This window comes from Apteryx rowi, unplaced genomic scaffold, assembly GCF_003343035.1.
Source record: "Apteryx rowi isolate R43461 unplaced genomic scaffold, aptRow1 scaffold_412, whole genome shotgun sequence".
In the NCBI taxonomy this organism is placed as follows: domain Eukaryota; kingdom Metazoa; phylum Chordata; class Aves; order Apterygiformes; family Apterygidae; genus Apteryx; species Apteryx rowi.
Genome location: NW_020450638.1, coordinates 646,766 through 664,680, shown reverse-complemented (window position 1 = coordinate 664,680; position 17,915 = coordinate 646,766). Strand labels below are relative to the sequence as shown.

Sequence of the window (17,915 nt, the reverse complement as noted above, 5' to 3'; positions counted from 1 at the left end):
AAAATATTGACTTTTAGAAGTTGTGCCAGCCATTTCTACATTTCTGTATTGTACAGCACTAAGTTAAGCACTAAGGATGTTAAGCATCCCTAAGGGCCTTTTGAATGCTATGTTTTTTACAGAGTATCAGAATTAGAGGAAGAATTGTGCCAAATAATCTTGTAGTAAACCACTATGGAAATTTGCAGCTTTCAGTAATCCCTTAAAGGGCTCAGTTCTTACTGATTTCTTACTGAGATGAGGAGATGGGTGATTTATTAAAGTTGTTGGTAGGCTGACATGGAAAACACCTAAATATGCAATTGTAATATCCATTGTAGTTTACCTCTTCACAGAATATTTGAAACTATTTTTCTGAGAACAATTAATTTGTCAAAAGAATGATTTCTTTGGGCATGACCAAATTTATTCACTGATTCAAGTAGAATTCAGCAAATAATTTAAACTGTGGAAAGGGGAGGTTTTTTTAAAGACAATGTCAAAACATTTCGTAATGACATTTTCTGAACAAAATATTTTGGCAGAATGACATGCTTCACAGTGACAGCTAAGGCAGAGGTGCGGGTTGCAGTGTCCCAGATATGCTTGACTGTGCAGAGCTAAATGCTGACCTGAGTGTGGGATAATGATTGGGCACAATGTTATGTGAAGCAAGCAGCAAGGGCAGATGTCTGGAGAGTGTAAGTGCTCATAAGTAAATCCAGAATACATGCCAAATACTATGGGTATTAATTTTGGCTACTAATTTTATCAGATGATCACAGATGGAAGAGCTGTCCAGATAGACTGTATGCAGATTTATTTCAGTAAAGAGCTTTTTATGGGAGACATTCAGATCACAAATCTGTTATGGACTTAAAAATGACACTGAAATAATTTTGCATCTTCTCCTCTGTGTTTACCACTTCTGTCAGCAGTTAGTTGTCATAGCCAGATTAGAATTCAAGATATTCTTAGGGTCATTAAAGATTTGAGATTGAGATGTTACTAGTACAGTATTAATAAAATTATAGAACAACATTTCAGGTGGACTACTGACAAATTAGTAAGAACCTACACTAGTAAGACTTCTGTGCATGATCACTGAATTGGGTTTTCCAAATACTGGTTGTATCTTTATACGGATTCTGAAATTCCACAATATAAGATACACCAACAATATATTGCTCTACAGTTTGTGGATCTTCATCAGCTTTTAACTGGATGATGAGTTTGGAGTGGTGCCCCAGTCTAGGGAGACATCCTCTGTTGCGGATTCCCTGTGCAGAGCCAAGCAAATCAGATTCACACTGGAGGATCAGAGGACTCAAGCTGAAAGTTATCAACTCGTGAAAGGGTCTAGGTTACAGATTCTTCTACCCTTCATGGAGTTTTTTCTCCATGATAGCTTCACAGTGATTCCACACAGACATTTTTGTAAACATCCATTGAGTACTTGTCATTTTGTGCCGTTCTCTAGCAGGACTGTTCTAACTTTAATTAGAGGAACTACAACTTCTCTGAAAATTGATGCACTGAGCTGCAGATCTAGGAGCATTTCTGATACTTTTACTCACTGCAAAGCTGTCAGGAACTATTCACAGAGAGGGCTGGATACGAACTTTAGTTAATATAAGCCCATAGAGATCAGCTGAGAAAATTACTGACTGAAATACGCCATGCTGCTTATGGAATAGGGATAAGTACCAACTTGTTATATGAAACCTGTCTAGGAGAACTGCTAGAATCACTCCCAATAAATCAACATGTAACCACTATAACATTTTAATTAAGGATAGAATTGATTACCTATTATTTAAAGTTTCTGAACTGAAAGTAGATATCTTTCTAAAGTACACTTTTAAACCTGTTCAAGGCTTGATAAGCAACTCTTTGGTGAAATCAGAGGAAGTGAAATAGGATAATCAATCATAATTCTCCCTTATAGCTTTAAAACCTATAAATCATTAACAACTTTAGTATTTCTTAATCTGGTCACCTTTGACTGCTCTGTGCAGTAAGAATCTTCAGATTTAAAATTTCCCAATTCTGACTCAAAGGCTCACTTTTTGAACAGATTTTCCTTATTTCCAAACTGTAGATCACATGGAAGTCTTGCGACTTTGCTGGCTTAGAGATTCACAATTAAAGCCAAAATCCCATCTCAATTCTGGCAATTTAAATGCGAATAACATTTGGAAAAAAATATACAGCTTTTTCATATTCATGCCTAACTACATAAGGGTACTTTGATGGCCTGATTCTATGAGCATTTATGCCCCTTCCTCACACCTCTGTGAAATAAAATTAACTACCGACATCACTATACTGTACCCCTGCAGGTATGATTGCAGTTTGTGGCATAAGATTTCATTTAGCCAATCCTTCTCAAAAGCAGAGTTTTATTTAAAATTTCACCTGAATAATGTTTGAAGGAAACTAAGATAAGGTGGTGCATTTGTGGAAAAAATTATTTAGTCCTTTTTCCTTTTGCAAATTGTCTGTGAACAGATTTTGATTTTTGCTCTTTTTCTAGTTAATTGAAATTAAATGCTAAGTACATTATGCAACATATTTCTGTCTGTGAAATGTTCATGAACTTTGACTTTGTCTTTCACAACTCACTTATTATACATGGCGTACAGTGTGCAGTTTGTCATTTAAGTCATATGCTGTTGCTCCTCTTTCCTTATGGCATGACCAAAACTCTAGAAGCTTTAGTGGAAAAATAACCATATTGGTATGCAAATTTCCTTATTCGCACATGAATATGGGGGGAAGGGGCTGCATGAAGAGCAACTATTCAAAATATTTGTGTGAGCATCTATTTATGGCAGAAAGCCAACAAAAGCAGGGACAAATACATATGACTCAGCAAATGATTTAGAATTTGTCAGCATTTTCACAAGTCAGTACCCTGCTTCTTGAGCTGCTCTTTTCAAAACAAACTAAAACCAAATTTTGTATCTTTGAGACTCAGTGATCCAAAAGCTGAAGCATTATGCCAGTGTGTTAATTTACCTACTGGCTTTGGGAATTGCTTTGATCAGTTGCCCATATAAATGGCCTTTCTTTGCCATTTTGCTGCATCTCCAGCAGCTTCACCTCTGTAGCTACCATCAGTTCAGCATCTTTTTTATAACACAAATTGCCAGAATACAGGATGGGATGCCCTAACGTTTGATCTGGGGAAACTCATTTGTGACTAAACACTGAGTCAGGCCTGAATGTAGTTACTACTACTATTAATACCATTATGATACTGTAAAAGTGCCATGAGAAGACTTTATTTTCTTCAGTCTGGACTAGGAAGGAACCTCCAGGAGGGCAGAAAGTGCAGTCACAGGAGTCTCCTCTTTTTACATACATTCATGAAATTTCCAAGGCATTTATTATGGGATCCAATTTACAAGTTGCAGAGGGAAAGCTATGAAAGAACTCTAATTATCCTTTCCTCTTCCCCACATCCTTATTGACAGAGGCAATTCAATAACCAGATGACTGGTTGCCAGTGCCTCTCTTGACTACAGATTTTTGAAATATTCATGTGTCCCTATACATCTGTCCGTATAGTAGAGCCTGCACAGTCCTTTTGTAAGTGACATTTCATGGTGAGAATTATGCCAGCACCAAATCATGTGACTTGATGTCTGCTTCAGTGACTTTAAACTCATAATATATGGTAGTGAATGATGAAAAATGATTTGCAGTTCTGTTTGTTTTTTAGATTTATTCTAACTTCTCTGACCAGACGGAGTTATTTGCCAGTCTTACATGTAAGATACTTCCTGCTTCTGTCTGAGTCAAAAATACTGTGTGAACAGTCTCCTTCTCAGTGTTTACATATTCTTCCTTCAGGTCCTGGTTAGTACATGAAAATGAAGAGATACAAAAAAGAAGAAAGACAAATGGAGAAAAGTGAACTCTGTCTCACTGGAAAGCTTTCAATTCAGTTCATTGAACAAAGGCTTGACCTAGCTCAAAGGAAATCAGATAAACAATTCAATTAATGTAGGGAACATGCTGATCAGAAACAAATAGCAATCACATTTTTGCTATTATCGATACTTACTTAAGCTCCTGAGAGTTGGCAGCCATAAGAGATTTTAATGTCTTGTCAGCTAATGGGCACCCAGAGACACTAAGAAAACAGATGTGAAATGTATCATTAAAACAGGACTTTTTTTTTTTTTTTCTTAAAACGACAACCTCTGGACAATCTATGATTTACAATGGGGAAAAAAATATTTGCTGTTGGCAAAGGAGTAGCAGCCAATATCAGTCTGTAGCTCTTAAGTTACTGGAAAGTGATTTGGTCAGAGCCAGAGGTTTCTAAGACCCTGTAAAGCTTTGCAGGGAGGCAGTGGTACAGATAGCCCTTTCTTTATGTTGCCAGTGTAAAGGGCAGGTAGAACGTCTGGTCCATGTGGTTGGAAAAAGACAAAATCTGCTTCCATCCTGCTCCCAAAAGGAAAGGCAGGAAATTATTGTTTCAATCCCCCAGGTTGACAATAGGCTATTCTGAGCAAAATAGTTGGCACCTACAGTGTATGTTTGTAGATCTATGAATTTCAAAGCCACTTGTAGAGAAGCTTGCAGAAACCTCATTTAAAATCCCATGCACTAGCATCTGTATGGAAAATGCTTGTATGCTTAGGGAAATGAAAACGTTACAGAATGACTTATCTGCAGGTCTCACCTAAGACATGCAGCTCGAGTAATAAGCATATGTTGCTTAACTCCATCAATCTATTGAGTCAAGACATTCACAAAATATAACAGAAACAGAAAGGGGGCACATTTCTGTATGGAGTATTTTCTACAAATTATTTTTGCATGCTTATCCATAGTTGGTATAAAACTGTTCGAAGATGACAATAGCTAAAATTAGCTCTACTTCCTGCTTTGGGTTTCCTGTTGTTTCTTACCTGCGATGTGAGGCATAGTTTCCTGTTACATGACCGCTACCATCACATCCTGGAGTTGGACAGCTGTGCAAAGAAGATACAGTGAGAAGTGAGAATATATATAATACATGACAAAGCTCACTCTAGTCTGCAGTGAACTACATAATAATTCTTAGGGCAATCACATTCATCATTAACCATCTCAACACTATCATGACATTACTAAAAACTAGCAAAACTTACATGACATTTCTAGTTTTCAGTTACTACTTGAGACATAGATATTTACAGGACTGAAAAAGTATTCATATTTCCATGCAAAGAAACCAAAACTTTTTTTATTTATATGTAATGTGAAACCACCATGTTTTGCATAGATTTCCAGTTACGGCTTAGGTTCTTGAAAAGACAGTTTCACTAATGGTACCAAATTTTGATAGCAATTCATAAATGTTAAGGTTGAAATTTCTAATCTGACCTCCTGTATAATACAAGTCAGAGTATAGTAATATCTGACGTCATCCCTCAGCTTCTGAGCAAAATAAAGCACCTTTTTTAGAAATACATCCAATCTTTATTTGCTGACTTCAAGTGAGAAATTAGGTGTTATGGTTGCTTGCAGAACAGAAAGCACACATAAGTGCAGACAGACAAGGTTCAGAATGAGCACAAAATTTTCTCTGGATATTTCTCAGCTGAATTGAGAAACGATACAAAGGTGGTGTAAATCTAGCACAAAAGACTTGCTCCTTTATGCCGATAGAAGTATATTCCACAATGCTGAAGACTGAACAACCAAATTTCCTGCACATCTAAATAGGGGGTTCTTTAAATAAATAAAAATGTTATGCAATCTAGGTGTAAGAGAGAGTTTACCTTCTATACAGCTTATGGAGTCTGTTTCTGTCTGTGAGCTCTCTGTATTCGTTGTCTATATTCATTTTCAAAGACCCTTTGATACCATCAGAATGGTGGAAATGATTTTTATTGAATCTAGGAATCGGGCCCTAAAGAATTATTTTTGCTGTTGCTCTAGGAACGCTCTATCCTGGCTCCCTCAAGGCTAGCAGTCAACCAGATTTGCCTGCTCAGTCCCCAGAAGAAAGAGGAACCCAAAGGGCACAATTGTCTATCTTTACAACAGGAATGGCACATGACTGTATTTATCTATTTATTTATTTATTTATTTGCTCTTTCAGGCTTCTGGAATAGCTGTTAGGCCTGTTAGGCTGTTAGTTCAAGGCCTTCTTTATTCTTTCTGGGGAACTGGAGAAGATGTTAAAGCTCCTGTTGTTCCTCAGCCCTTCTTTGGTCACAGCTTTGAGCTCAGCTATCAAATGAGGACACGTTCCTCTGCAAGAGGGCAGGGAAGTCAAAAGTTCTGGGACTTTTTCAGGGAAGCTGTGGATGGGAGACAGGTGAATTAAACAGATCTTTCTGTACTATTTTAAAATACTCCAACACTAACCCTGTGGAGTCACCTTATAAAGGGATGTGTGTTCTCTCACTGGGCCTAGGGTTAAGAAGGCCAAGGGATTTCGGTAGCTTAGCAGAAGCTACACTGAAACTTCTAGACAGTGCTTCATAGGCTTGAAGAAGGGTACCTGAGATCCTCATCTGGATATTTTCTCTGAGTTGGCAAGAGTGCTAGGAGCTTTTTTCAAATCTGTAACAAAGACTCAGGAAGGCATCAGCCTCGTTTGCACAGCCGACTTCAACCTGAGCAATGCAGTTATCAGTGCCAAAATACAATTATAGGCAAAAGAATTAACATGGAAAAACAGAAAGCACATGCTAGGAGATGGTATTCATACAACAGTTCACCGCAGCTGAGTTACTATCTCAGAAATTTTTCTTTGTTAAGTGCTTATGTCATTTTAAAAACTTCCTCATGATGGAGCCACCTGTACTCAATTGGTCAGTATGAGTTCTGAGCTCAGTGGGTTTATAGTAAATGCAGTCTATTCCCTATATTGCCTATAGATTCTTCTTGTATGTTAAAACTATTTCTCGTTTAAGTTTCTGGACAGCCACATTTTAGATATCTGTTTCTACTCACTGTGCAATACACATACTAAAAATACTGTAAGCCAAGCATTGCTCTTGTAAATACTCTGGGGAATTATTATTTAGAGAAGTAGAAAAGTATTTTATGGCCACCTCAGAACTGGTCAATATCACAAAGGAATAAATATTACAAAAGAAAAGCCATTAAAGTTTTCAGCAGATAAACTCACAGCAATTTTTGTATGCATTTGTTTTAAAAGAGGCAAATCAAACATGACCTGTGGCAATTTAGGTCATGAACTACAACTGCAGATACAATATGATAAGCAGACAACATGCAGGCTGCACGGCATGAGGTGAAAGAATCACTCTTCAGAGAAGCTTGCCCCAGGGAAATGTAATTTCTAGAGAAAGAGGCGTATCCAACTGATTCAGTGCCACTGAGTCTGGAGAGCAGGACACAGGGTGACAGGATGAGACTCATTTATTTACGGGTGAGCCTGCACTGACATGCTATAGACTATCACCACTAAGCAATACAGAGTGCACTTGCCTAAGAGTGCAAGAGAGACCTACTTTGTTTTGGGGACAAAAAGAAAAGTGCTAAGTCCCCGGTGACTATTACAGTGAGACCACTCTATTGATATCAAAATGCTGTAGATGTGAATCCAAAAGGCTTTTTTGAAGAGCCTCGCTGAGATTTTAAAAAGTGACTAGTGATTTCAACTGGTTTGAACAATTTCACTGAAACGATTCTAAACCAAAACAGGCTGTTGCATGCAGAAAGATGTAATGGAATCAGACTGGTTAATGTGCAGTTTTTGACAGGAAAGTCTTGGCGTTTAAGACAGAGCAAGAGAGACTGTACTTGGGAGAAGAGAGTACCAGCCTATTCTCCTGAATTGCGTGTGTGTGCATCCACTGGATTTTCAGCTACACAGAATGACAAACTCTGCTTTGAAGGAAGAAGATCAAGGACTTAAACATAGATATCCTACAGGTCAAAAGACCCTGGGGCAGGTCCCAACCAGCTTGTGTTTTATCTTTTTATGAAATTTGCATCTTTTATATCTGAGAAGTCCCCAAGACTTCTCAGACACAAACTCTCCGCAGTCGACTTATACCAAAAACTGCCCAAAATGAGTTTGTTTACCTAACTACCTAAACATCAGCACAGCTGCAGCACACTACAAAACAGTATGTGTTTTGTAGCAGGAACTTTGATACCTATCTATATAGGGAATAAAGTAGAGCATAAGTCATGAATATGTCCAGACCCTCAAACCTATCCTGGCCTGTCTCAGCTCCAAACCTCATTTATACTCAGTTGCATAGTCCCAGTGGGAAATTATCCACAGTGAACAGTCCCATGAGTCTCCAGGCTCAGCTCCTACAGACGTGCTCCAACCACAGAACAACTGTGTAGTCAGGCTTTAGGAGGGGGAGAGAAAAACATGACACTTTCTGTGACTCACGTGATAAGTTCCTTTTTGAGATCTCTTGAATGGAGCTTGGGTTTAGGACTTGGTATGGAGACATCTCCCGGATATTTTTTTTCCTCTATGTTTTCTGTAGAGTTCACTGGATCTTTCTGAAATATTAGATGGGAACATGACAAAAGGTTTCTCTCTTTAAGAACCTTCTTATATTCAGCAAATAATTGTTATTGTGGCAAGAAGATAACCACTTTGAAAACATTAGAAAAAAGCATCATAAGAAGTGATGGGGAAAATGATGAAGAAAGTTTAATACATAGTATTTTCAGACATTTATTTATTTTATTTTATTTTTAATGTTACCACTGTATATTCATGTAATTATTCCTGAGGGCAGATGCTGTGTTAAGCTGTATATAAAGAAAATCTTGTTTAATTTGTAAAATGGTGATGAAGACCAAAGAAAAATACACACAGAGAATAAAATATATAGAGCCACACAAGGACTCCATATTGTAGGGAAGTATATTCTTGCTTTTTCTGTGCAAGCACATCACTGAGTTTTATACACAATTGAAGTAAGTAACTTTGTACCATATAATTATAAATCACAAAACTACTGTACATAAAGCTATGTAAAAATGCAAAACTTTCCAGGTCTGTAGAATGGGATGACTTATTATCTTATCTATAGAGCAGATTCTTGTAAAAATACAAATCATAAGTACAAAAGTGCTTTGAAATTTTCTTTAGTAGTAGGCTGCTAAAGATAGTTCTTGATTTCTACTATTTGTAGATTAAAATCATCACTGCTACAGTGCTGTTTGATGGATGCTATGGAGCCATGAGTATTCACCCTCTTGGGAAGGCATTTTGGAAATCTGGAACCGTGTAAGGATATCACATTTTCATTTACTGCAAAATCATATTTGATCACTTCAAAATAGCTTGGTTAATACTGTTTTGATGATTAATACCTTCAATTATTACTATTTGTATGAAGGATAAGTGTTTCATTTCCAGAGGGATGCTCTGGGGATATTTTAACATTTAAGAAATCTCCGAAGCCCATGGCATTAATTATCAAATCTGTATAAATCCCTGCTGGGATTTCATGTTGGTTTTGTAACTCTGCTCAGACACTCAGGTAGATGGCCCCCAGAGATTACAGTCTGTGGGAGCAGAAACTGCTACCTGCGGTTGAGGGGGGAAGCTCCCAGCTCCTGCTGAACTCTCAGGGCTGGTGCCATAGATGCTCTGGGCTTGTACAGCTGATGAACGTGCCAGGACAGAGGGACAGGGATGTCTGCAGAGCTGCTAAGCACGGAGCGGAGGGCTGAGGAGAATCTGGACTGAAAATGGAGATTCTGCCTAATGGCACTTGTAAGCTCTGCGGGGGTGTTTCTTCTGATAAAGCTTCCATATGGTCCTCAATCCTGGCAGCTCATCTTTGCCTGTTTGGAGGCTGGCTCCTCAATATGACTTCCTTCTGCTTTCTGGTACTGGCTACCTACTGCCTACTGTAACTCACACTATACATACATATAGAAACCATGCCATATTATTGATATATCAATTACTACCGATTTTTGCAACCACATTTGTGGGGTTACTTTGTTTGGGAATAATCTCATATGCTACAAATATAGTAAGTAAAATATGTGTCTTCAGCTTTTCTAAACACTCTTTCATGGTAATTAGCAAGTAACACTTTAAAATATCATAAAAATAAACTGATATATTTCAGGCTCTTAGAATTTAATTTCTAAGGGAAAACTTCAGATAAAAAGTAACAGAGAAAATTAAAAACAATGATAAATATTGTTAAAATGTTAATATAAAAAACCTAAATTGTTGAAAGTCCTCCAAACACGGAAATCAAAACCCTGAAGACTAAAAGTGAGAAATTTTTTTCAAGGTTCAAGAAACCTGAAAGACTGTTTTTCAACATCAAGTTAAATTCTGGTTTCTAGTGATATATTGGAATGATTTTGCCTCTGCAATCAACAGAATGAGGCTTCTAGTCACTGACTTTGTCCTTCCACGTTTTTTGACCTGCCTTTCTTATATACCTGTAAATGCAAGTTCTTATAGGGATCATCACCAGTGTAACTTTCTGTAAAATCAAAAGCTCCCAAAAGAAATAAAAAAATGGTGCCCCTCTGTTGCCAGTTGCAATGGGTCAGATGCCAAAATAACTTCAAACTGCAGGTAATGTGGTTTCCATTTAAAGTAATGGAGGTTGAAGAAGGCCAGTTTGTCTGTGCACACATTTTCTTTCTATCAAGTAACTCAGATAGGCTATGTCTATAACTGAACTGAGGATCAGTTCTGCATTTCTAAGACTTAGTGCATGCCTTGGTTGCATCCTAATTATATATCAAGACCAGGCAAGCATCAGTCTCCTCCACCCCATGTTCAGGGTCTAGCTGAGAGGAGCCTGGTGTACAAGGTGGTGGAAAATCCACCCTGGCACACCACCAGGTTCCTGAGCCGCACGGTGGACCTTGGGATATACCTGTAGCAAATAAATGTAGCTACAGTTCAAGCTGGAGGATTTATTAATGCCCTCAGCTATAGCTTGTGTTCTTTATCTCAAATGGAAGACATCTCTTGATCTTTTGCTGGTGATGGAGCAGGAACTTGCGTGTGTGAGTGATTCATCATGTCACTGTCTGATATCCTACTGCATAGAGAGGACTGACAGTGAATTATACATATAAAGGCTTGACAAAATACTACACTATTATAGTTTAAATACACAGATTCATTTAATGATGCTCCACTGAATTAGTTAACAAAACTAAGATGGCAAGACTAAGGTTGACATATGTTTATTTACAGCCACCAGCGAAACTGATACTAGAGGGTTTTTGAACTGCACTATTTTCATTGTCTAACTTTCAAAGAACTCATTTTTTCTCATTTTAATTGTGAATTTCCTGAATTGACTTTTAAAGTTAAAATTTGTAATTTTTAGGACTTTTAAACCAAATTGTACACACACATATAAGCATACACACATACAATTTCATAGCAACTGCTTTTTTGCTAAAGAAAAAAATCTTTTAAAGGAAAGAAAATAGTATCAGAAACATACTAATAGGGACTGCAGTGGTGATAAACAATTTGTTTTCTAGTTAATATTCCTTAGTATATTTCTAAGGAATGGGGGAGGCACATAGACATTTAAGCAGGTAATTACACCAGCATTGCCTTAGTAGCTTGTGAAACACTGTTATTATTCAAGCAGCATGAAATCTTCAGATGTGTAGAAGCTGCACAAAAAAGTGCAAAGGGAATGCAGGTAGAAGAAATGCCTAAACTCCTTGCCTTTCTAGGGCCTTGCATCAGTACATGTGGCCCAAAAGGCTGGCACAAGCAGGTCAGAAATAAAGAGGTATTTCTTGGTCCTCCACACTTAGGACTGAACATGGAGCATCGTGCCTTGGGCTGTGCGATTCTCTAGAGATTTAGCCTTAGAGGGAGAGAGAGTCCCTTGGGAAACACCTTTAGCCCTTACCACTTTTTAAATGATGGTCATCACAGCTAATCAAAGTCAAACCCATGTATGTTTTTTCCTTTCCCATTTGAACAGATTTAGAATTAAATGATATTGAAATTCTGAAGAATTCCAGACTAAAAGGAAAATCAGAACCAGTCCAATCAGTCCAAACACTACTATTATCTAAAAAGAGCATGTGTGTTCTCACGCATGCACGCTACAGAAAGCAAGCAAGCAATGAACCTCCATTTAATGTACAGATGGAAGTTTATATTGATTTCAGCAAAGACCAGAACATAATGGTAACATGAATAACAGATAATAGCATCTGGCACTTTTAACATTTTTAAGCCCTGAAATCTTTGGAGAACTGACAGTTGAACTAACTGACAGCTCTAGTTATTTCTCGGTGCTTTCCTTTTGGAGAGATTTTGAGCTTTTTCCAAATTCAGATTTTTTTTTTTAAGGGGGCATCTGGACAGGCTATTTCGCTGAGAGAGAGAGAGACAATATTTTCTGGAAATTACCACCAAAATTAAGCAACTGTTGTGCATATGAACCAGATAACAATGAATTAAAAATAGATATAATCACTCATTTTCTTTGCATGAGGGTAACTGCCAGTCTTTGATTTGCAAAACAGAGCCTCTGGCCCGGAGACCACTGGACATATTGATGCTCTCTGGGATCAGAAAAGCTCAGAGCAGAGGTGTGGGGCCAGATCCTTGATTAAGGACAAACTGCATGCTATCAAAGCACTGAAAGCAAGGGGCAAGGTTGCCTGAACACGGATCTTTATGTCCTTCTGGGTAGTTCACCGATGCCTCCAGTTCCCTGTGCCAGTGCCGAGGGAAGCGGCCAGCCACCCCTCTCAGCTCTGCAGAGGTGGAGTGGAGAGCAGGGTGATGCAGAGGTGCTCCTGCCATAGCTCTTTCGCTGAGCGCGCTGGCAGCAGGGAGGAGGACCAGCACTACAAGCCCCCTGCCAAGTCTGTGACACCAACTGATCCCATGCAGCAAGGCGCTTTTCTCAAAGCTGGATATATTCGCTTATTATGCAGCATGGAGGGGCCCCATCACGGGGAAGAGTCTGACTCCACAGCCTATAAACCACACTCCAAAATCTTGTGATAGGCATGATCCTCCCAGAATCTCATTGCTGAGGTAGAGAGCTCCACAGAGGTGACAGCAAATGGCTCTTCAGGACACCCCAGCCTCCAAGAAATGATCCACCATGATACAAACTGTCTCAGAGGTCTCAATATGACAGCTCTTGATCCAGAGCTGACAGACATTTTTATTCACTTAACTGAAATATCTTTTCTCTCCAGGTATTTTTGGATTTGGAGGCCTGAATCCCCTACCTCAACTCTAGATTTATCCCTGTCTATCACTGTAAAGTGCCAGTTTTGATATCTGAAGAAAAAAAAATTGCAATAATTAAAATGTTCAAGTGCTATTATTTGGTACACAAAAAAAAAGTGGGGAGGAAAGATTTATGAAGCTGAATAAAAACTCCAAACTGGGACATCTCTGAGTCTGCTTCAGAAAGCTATCACTGAGGATCATCTGTGTTAATTACCAAGATTTCATTTAATTAGCCTTAAAAGGTGCTGATGGACTATCCCTTCCTGATTTAACAAAAATGCAAGTAATCTGCGTTCCGACAGCCACGCTCAAGAGAAACACATAAAAAACTTGCTTGTAAAATAAAAAGAAAGAAAAGTAAGAGAATAAGAGACTATGCTGCCATGTTGTCAACATGGGATAAATGGATATAAAAGGGCAAAACAGAAACAAAAGCAAAATCAGGAAAATTTTCAGGTTTGAAGTAGCAATCTAGATTAGCCCGGCAAGAGAGTCACCAAATGAAAATATTTACTAGAATTTAGTTTCTTGTCTTTGTGCCTGCAACTGCATTTTCAAGTTCAGTCTCTTACGTTTCCTAAGATAGGTTAAAAAGGCAAGACGCCAGTATATATTCATATACTTTTTCCATGCTGTTTCCTCATGGGATAAACAGCATTAAATTAGTGGAAATTATATACATCACCCCTTATGCTACTTGTAGTAACTGAAAGCTTCAAGAATTACTAACTATTTATTTATGAATTTATAGTCTCGGACTGACTTCTGGACCATGAGACTCGTGAGATCTAGGACTCATCTCATTGGCAGAGATTTCTTGAAATAAGTTAAATGTAAAATATAAAGTTGTCCACTGAAAGAATATTGTAGGCAAAGTTCTAAGCTTGTATTTAAATACTTAGATAATGAGTTATTTAGAAATATAAACATTTGGTGTAGAAGAATTACTTTATTCATGAAAAAATTACCTTAATATTTTTTCTTTCAGTGATCCTTACATCATTTGGGTGCATGTGCTATAGGAATGAACCATTAGGAATAAAATTTAAAATATGGTCTCTAATTCTGGATTCCTTTGATTTCCTTATTTTAGATACTTGTAGGCACTCACAACCCCTACTGATATTAACAGTTGTTTTTTTCCACCTCTGAAAGTAGGCTCTGAAAGCAGGATTTTTCAATGAGCAGTGATTTTGTGTGCCACATCTGAAAGGCCATTAAAGCCAGCCCAATGTTCACAAATCTCTACCCTGTGGAAGTCAGTTCCCTTAAAACTGCACTAGATTGGTCAGCCCAAAGACCATCATCTGGCCATTTATCCAAGGGTAAAAATCACAAACTGAGAAGCTGAAAAGGTACCTCCTTTTCTTCTTCTTTCCTGCCATGGGTCTTGCTGTAGTTGATTGGTGTATCCCAGCCTTCCTGTTCACAAAGAGCCTGGTAGAAAGCAGCATTTACCAGGATGCTGCTTGTTTTGAAAGGACAAGAGGAAGGAGTAGGAAGTGCTGTGCTGGAAGAAGTGAGAGGCATAGCTTTGTCTTGGCTTCGGTTTTTTTTCATGCTCAAATCCAGAGTGCCATTTTCATCCACTTCTATCTCAGCTCCCTGAGACATGCAACAGGAAACAGAGACATGTTTAGACATGGACATGGTGAGGCTGCAACAAAACCATGTGGTGCTTTTAAAGGATAAATGTAAATGCAAGCTTTTATTTAAATTTATCTGAATCTAAACCCAGCTTTTTGATTTATATCAGTTAATGTCCAACTCAGGCAGACTTAGGAGCACCCTCGGTAATGGTTTCCCTGCCTCTCAGCTTAAATATAGTAAGTAGAATTTAAATAAGATGCCTCTAAATCATAACCTATACACCCTAAATCTAGTTTTATTTAAAAAAAAGTTTAGCTTTAAATCTTCTTGATCTTTTTATTCTTAGAGAGAACTATGACCCCAATTCACAGTTAAAAGCATTAATGCATTGTTTAGGTCATCACCAGCATTATTGTCCTCCCTTCCCCCTCACCCCAGAAATATTACAACATCTGCATCATGAAGGAAAGAGGGAGTAGGGAGAAATATGATAAAAGATATAGTAGGAGAATTTTTCATTAGGGTTTCATACATACTGAAAATAACATATTGCCTTAATCAGAGTTTGACTTGAAAATCACTTTTGAAGAGATTTATTACAAAACAGGGGCCAGATTAAGCCACTGAGGCACAGGTCTGCACCGAGACCACTGGACTGGGAGCCACAGGAAGATCTTCAAGTTCTGCTTGAAATTCCTGACTCCCCCAGCATGAGTTAACAAAGCCTCTGCTACTCTGGCCCTCCAGGACGCACCTGCACCAGCAAACAGCAACCTCTGATTGCAGGGGTTTGTAGTGGGGCGAGAGACCCAACTTCCCTTTCCAAGCTGGGAGAACCTCTCAGAACAGCTCCTGCTCACAGGAATGGGCAAGTACTGCTCAGCTGTTCAAGGAGAAAAAGGGAATGAAAGCTCACTGTTCTGTCTCCCACAGTCTGACCACAGAAAAAGAATATAAACTCCACTTCTTAGAATGACAAAAAGCTGCTGAAAGTGGAACTTACTACGGAAGCAACAAAGATTTCACCTCATGCATTATAGGATCTTGGGAGGATTTACCCTGAGCTTTTTCTGCATTGAAGGATCAGTCTCTTTCCCTCTGCTTCCAAACACAGGCCCAAGTAGGCATGTTCACAGCATCCTTTAAGAAGCTGCAGATCCTCTCCCTATCACTTACTAGTGAGATTCTGTTCCCTTATCCTCTCCCCATGGACGCTAAACTGGGAATGGAGCCAGTGGTGACATGAAGCTGATTTACCACGGTGACCTGCTCTGTGGCCATTGAAGGTCCTGTGTAGTTCCAGTCTACAACTAATTGTTCAGGGTGGCCATAATTTAGTTGTGGGGTTTTTTTTCTAATAATTGTTTGTTCTCGATATTTCAAATTTAGGAACACTGTCTGGAATTAATGTGTAAGTCTTAAGTAAGGAGCAACACCCTATATTGACATACTGTGTAGACAGTGATGAGTATAAGATTGGTCCTTGCTATGGAAAACAGATATTAAAGTAGGGGAAGAGATACATAGCTGAAAGTAATGAGGTGGCTTCTGGAAGAGTACTTGGTAGTCTAGTTGTATGTGTCACCCTGCTTAAGCTGGAAAACAGTCAGAGACTATGGAGATAAATGACAAGATCCTAGGAAAGCTGATTTATCAAGTAATATACACGTAGAATGCTATAATTAATGCTACTCTGTATATTCCTATTATTGTCTTCATCACTCTTTTTTATTTGCATCACCACAAAGTTCAGAGATCAGTTGGGAATTTGGGGCTAGATGTGTTAGGTGCTGTGTAATTGTAAGAGACGTTCATATAAGCCTAGGTTCAGCCTTCCTGTAATATAAAAGTAAACCTGTCGCATAAGGAAATCACTTAGACCCCCTGCAGTAAATGGGAAGGAGGCAGATATGACCAGAGGGTGTTTTTCCATCCTTCTTAGACATCTTAGAAAGGAAGGAGAAACTCACAGAAAGAGTCCCTTTCTCTTTCTTCCCAGCAACTACTGTGGGAGATTAAATGATTAGCCTAATGTTTAGGTGGTTAAAGTTAGGGCAGTGAAACCTGTCCTTATTCGAAGATCTTAAAAATAATTATAGTGAAACAGGGAATTCTTCCTCTGTGCTGACAATGTGACAGGGCCACCTTGGCTGGACTGAAGGCACAAGATTCCTTCATGCAGCCTTCTCTTCTACCACAGTCAGTGGCGACACATTTAAAGGTGAAGTGCAGTGAAATGCAACAGATGAAATCTTTTTAATCAGAAGGTGAATGCTGGTAGAAAATGAAAATTGAGGACCAGTGATCTTCCCTCACTCAGGGATTCTAACTCCATTTCGTAGCCATGGGCCCAAGACAGATGCCCACCTAGACTGAAACACTACCAAGCCATCTGTTTGTTCCTAATTCAGAAACTCAGACACCTCTTGTTTTGGATTCTCCTGCATGACAAAGTTCACATTTCCAATCACACAGCTTAAAGAGAGAGATGCTTTTTTATATTTATGGGAAGTAAATACATTTCTAATATGTTCGTACTAAGACACTTTGGTTATATCTTTCTGCCACTTTTCAGTAAATAGTTTAATCTCCTGTGATGGTTTTAAGCCCTGAATTTGACAGTGCAGCTTATCCTGGATAATAACTTAGTAACCACAACATCTTATGCCATCTGTATAATATCAAATACATTTTTATACCAGCATTAATAAACCTTAGTTACAAAAACCCAAGATATTAACTATATCAGTGCCAACTGCACACTCCAGGATCTGACAATATAGCTCTGCCATGATCGCCCCAGTGTTTTTTGGCTTCATAGTTGATATGTAACTATAGCAATGAAACAGAGCTACAGTAATCAAGTTTAATGACCAATGTAAAGTAAAATGCTAAATATTGTAGTTGCTGACATTTTTCATAATAAAAAAACTTGGGTTAAGTCTGCACAACCAACATTCACATAAAATTCCAGACCTCTATGACAGATGGCTTAGAAAAGGAAGCCATGTGACTGGGCTGCAGTAGTTTTATAGTGCAAAAACCATAAATAGTGCAGATTCTCTGTCACTGACAAAATATCAACTACTCAGAAGGCAACAGCAACAACAACAACAACAACAAA

The 17,915-nt window shown here is 38.4% G+C and overlaps 1 protein-coding gene across 4 annotated transcripts in view; it reads right to left on the bottom strand.

Annotated features, from left to right (window-relative positions):
* Nucleotides 1–17,915, bottom strand: part of ST18 (ST18, C2H2C-type zinc finger) — a 51,093-nt gene that overhangs the window by 10,594 nt on the left and 22,584 nt on the right. For 2 of the 4 annotated variants that reach the window (XM_026075833.1, XM_026075834.1), the window contains 4 exons: nucleotides 14,561–14,806; nucleotides 8,369–8,484; nucleotides 4,908–4,970; nucleotides 4,052–4,120 (listed from right to left, as the gene is read on the bottom strand). In XM_026075833.1, the coding sequence (XP_025931618.1) occupies nucleotides 4,052–4,120; nucleotides 4,908–4,970; nucleotides 8,369–8,484; nucleotides 14,561–14,806 (494 nt within the window). The remainder of the gene's footprint in view (nucleotides 1–4,051; nucleotides 4,121–4,907; nucleotides 4,971–8,368; nucleotides 8,485–14,560; nucleotides 14,807–17,915) is intronic. The other 2 variants (XM_026075835.1, XM_026075836.1) reach the window with 1 other exon arrangement.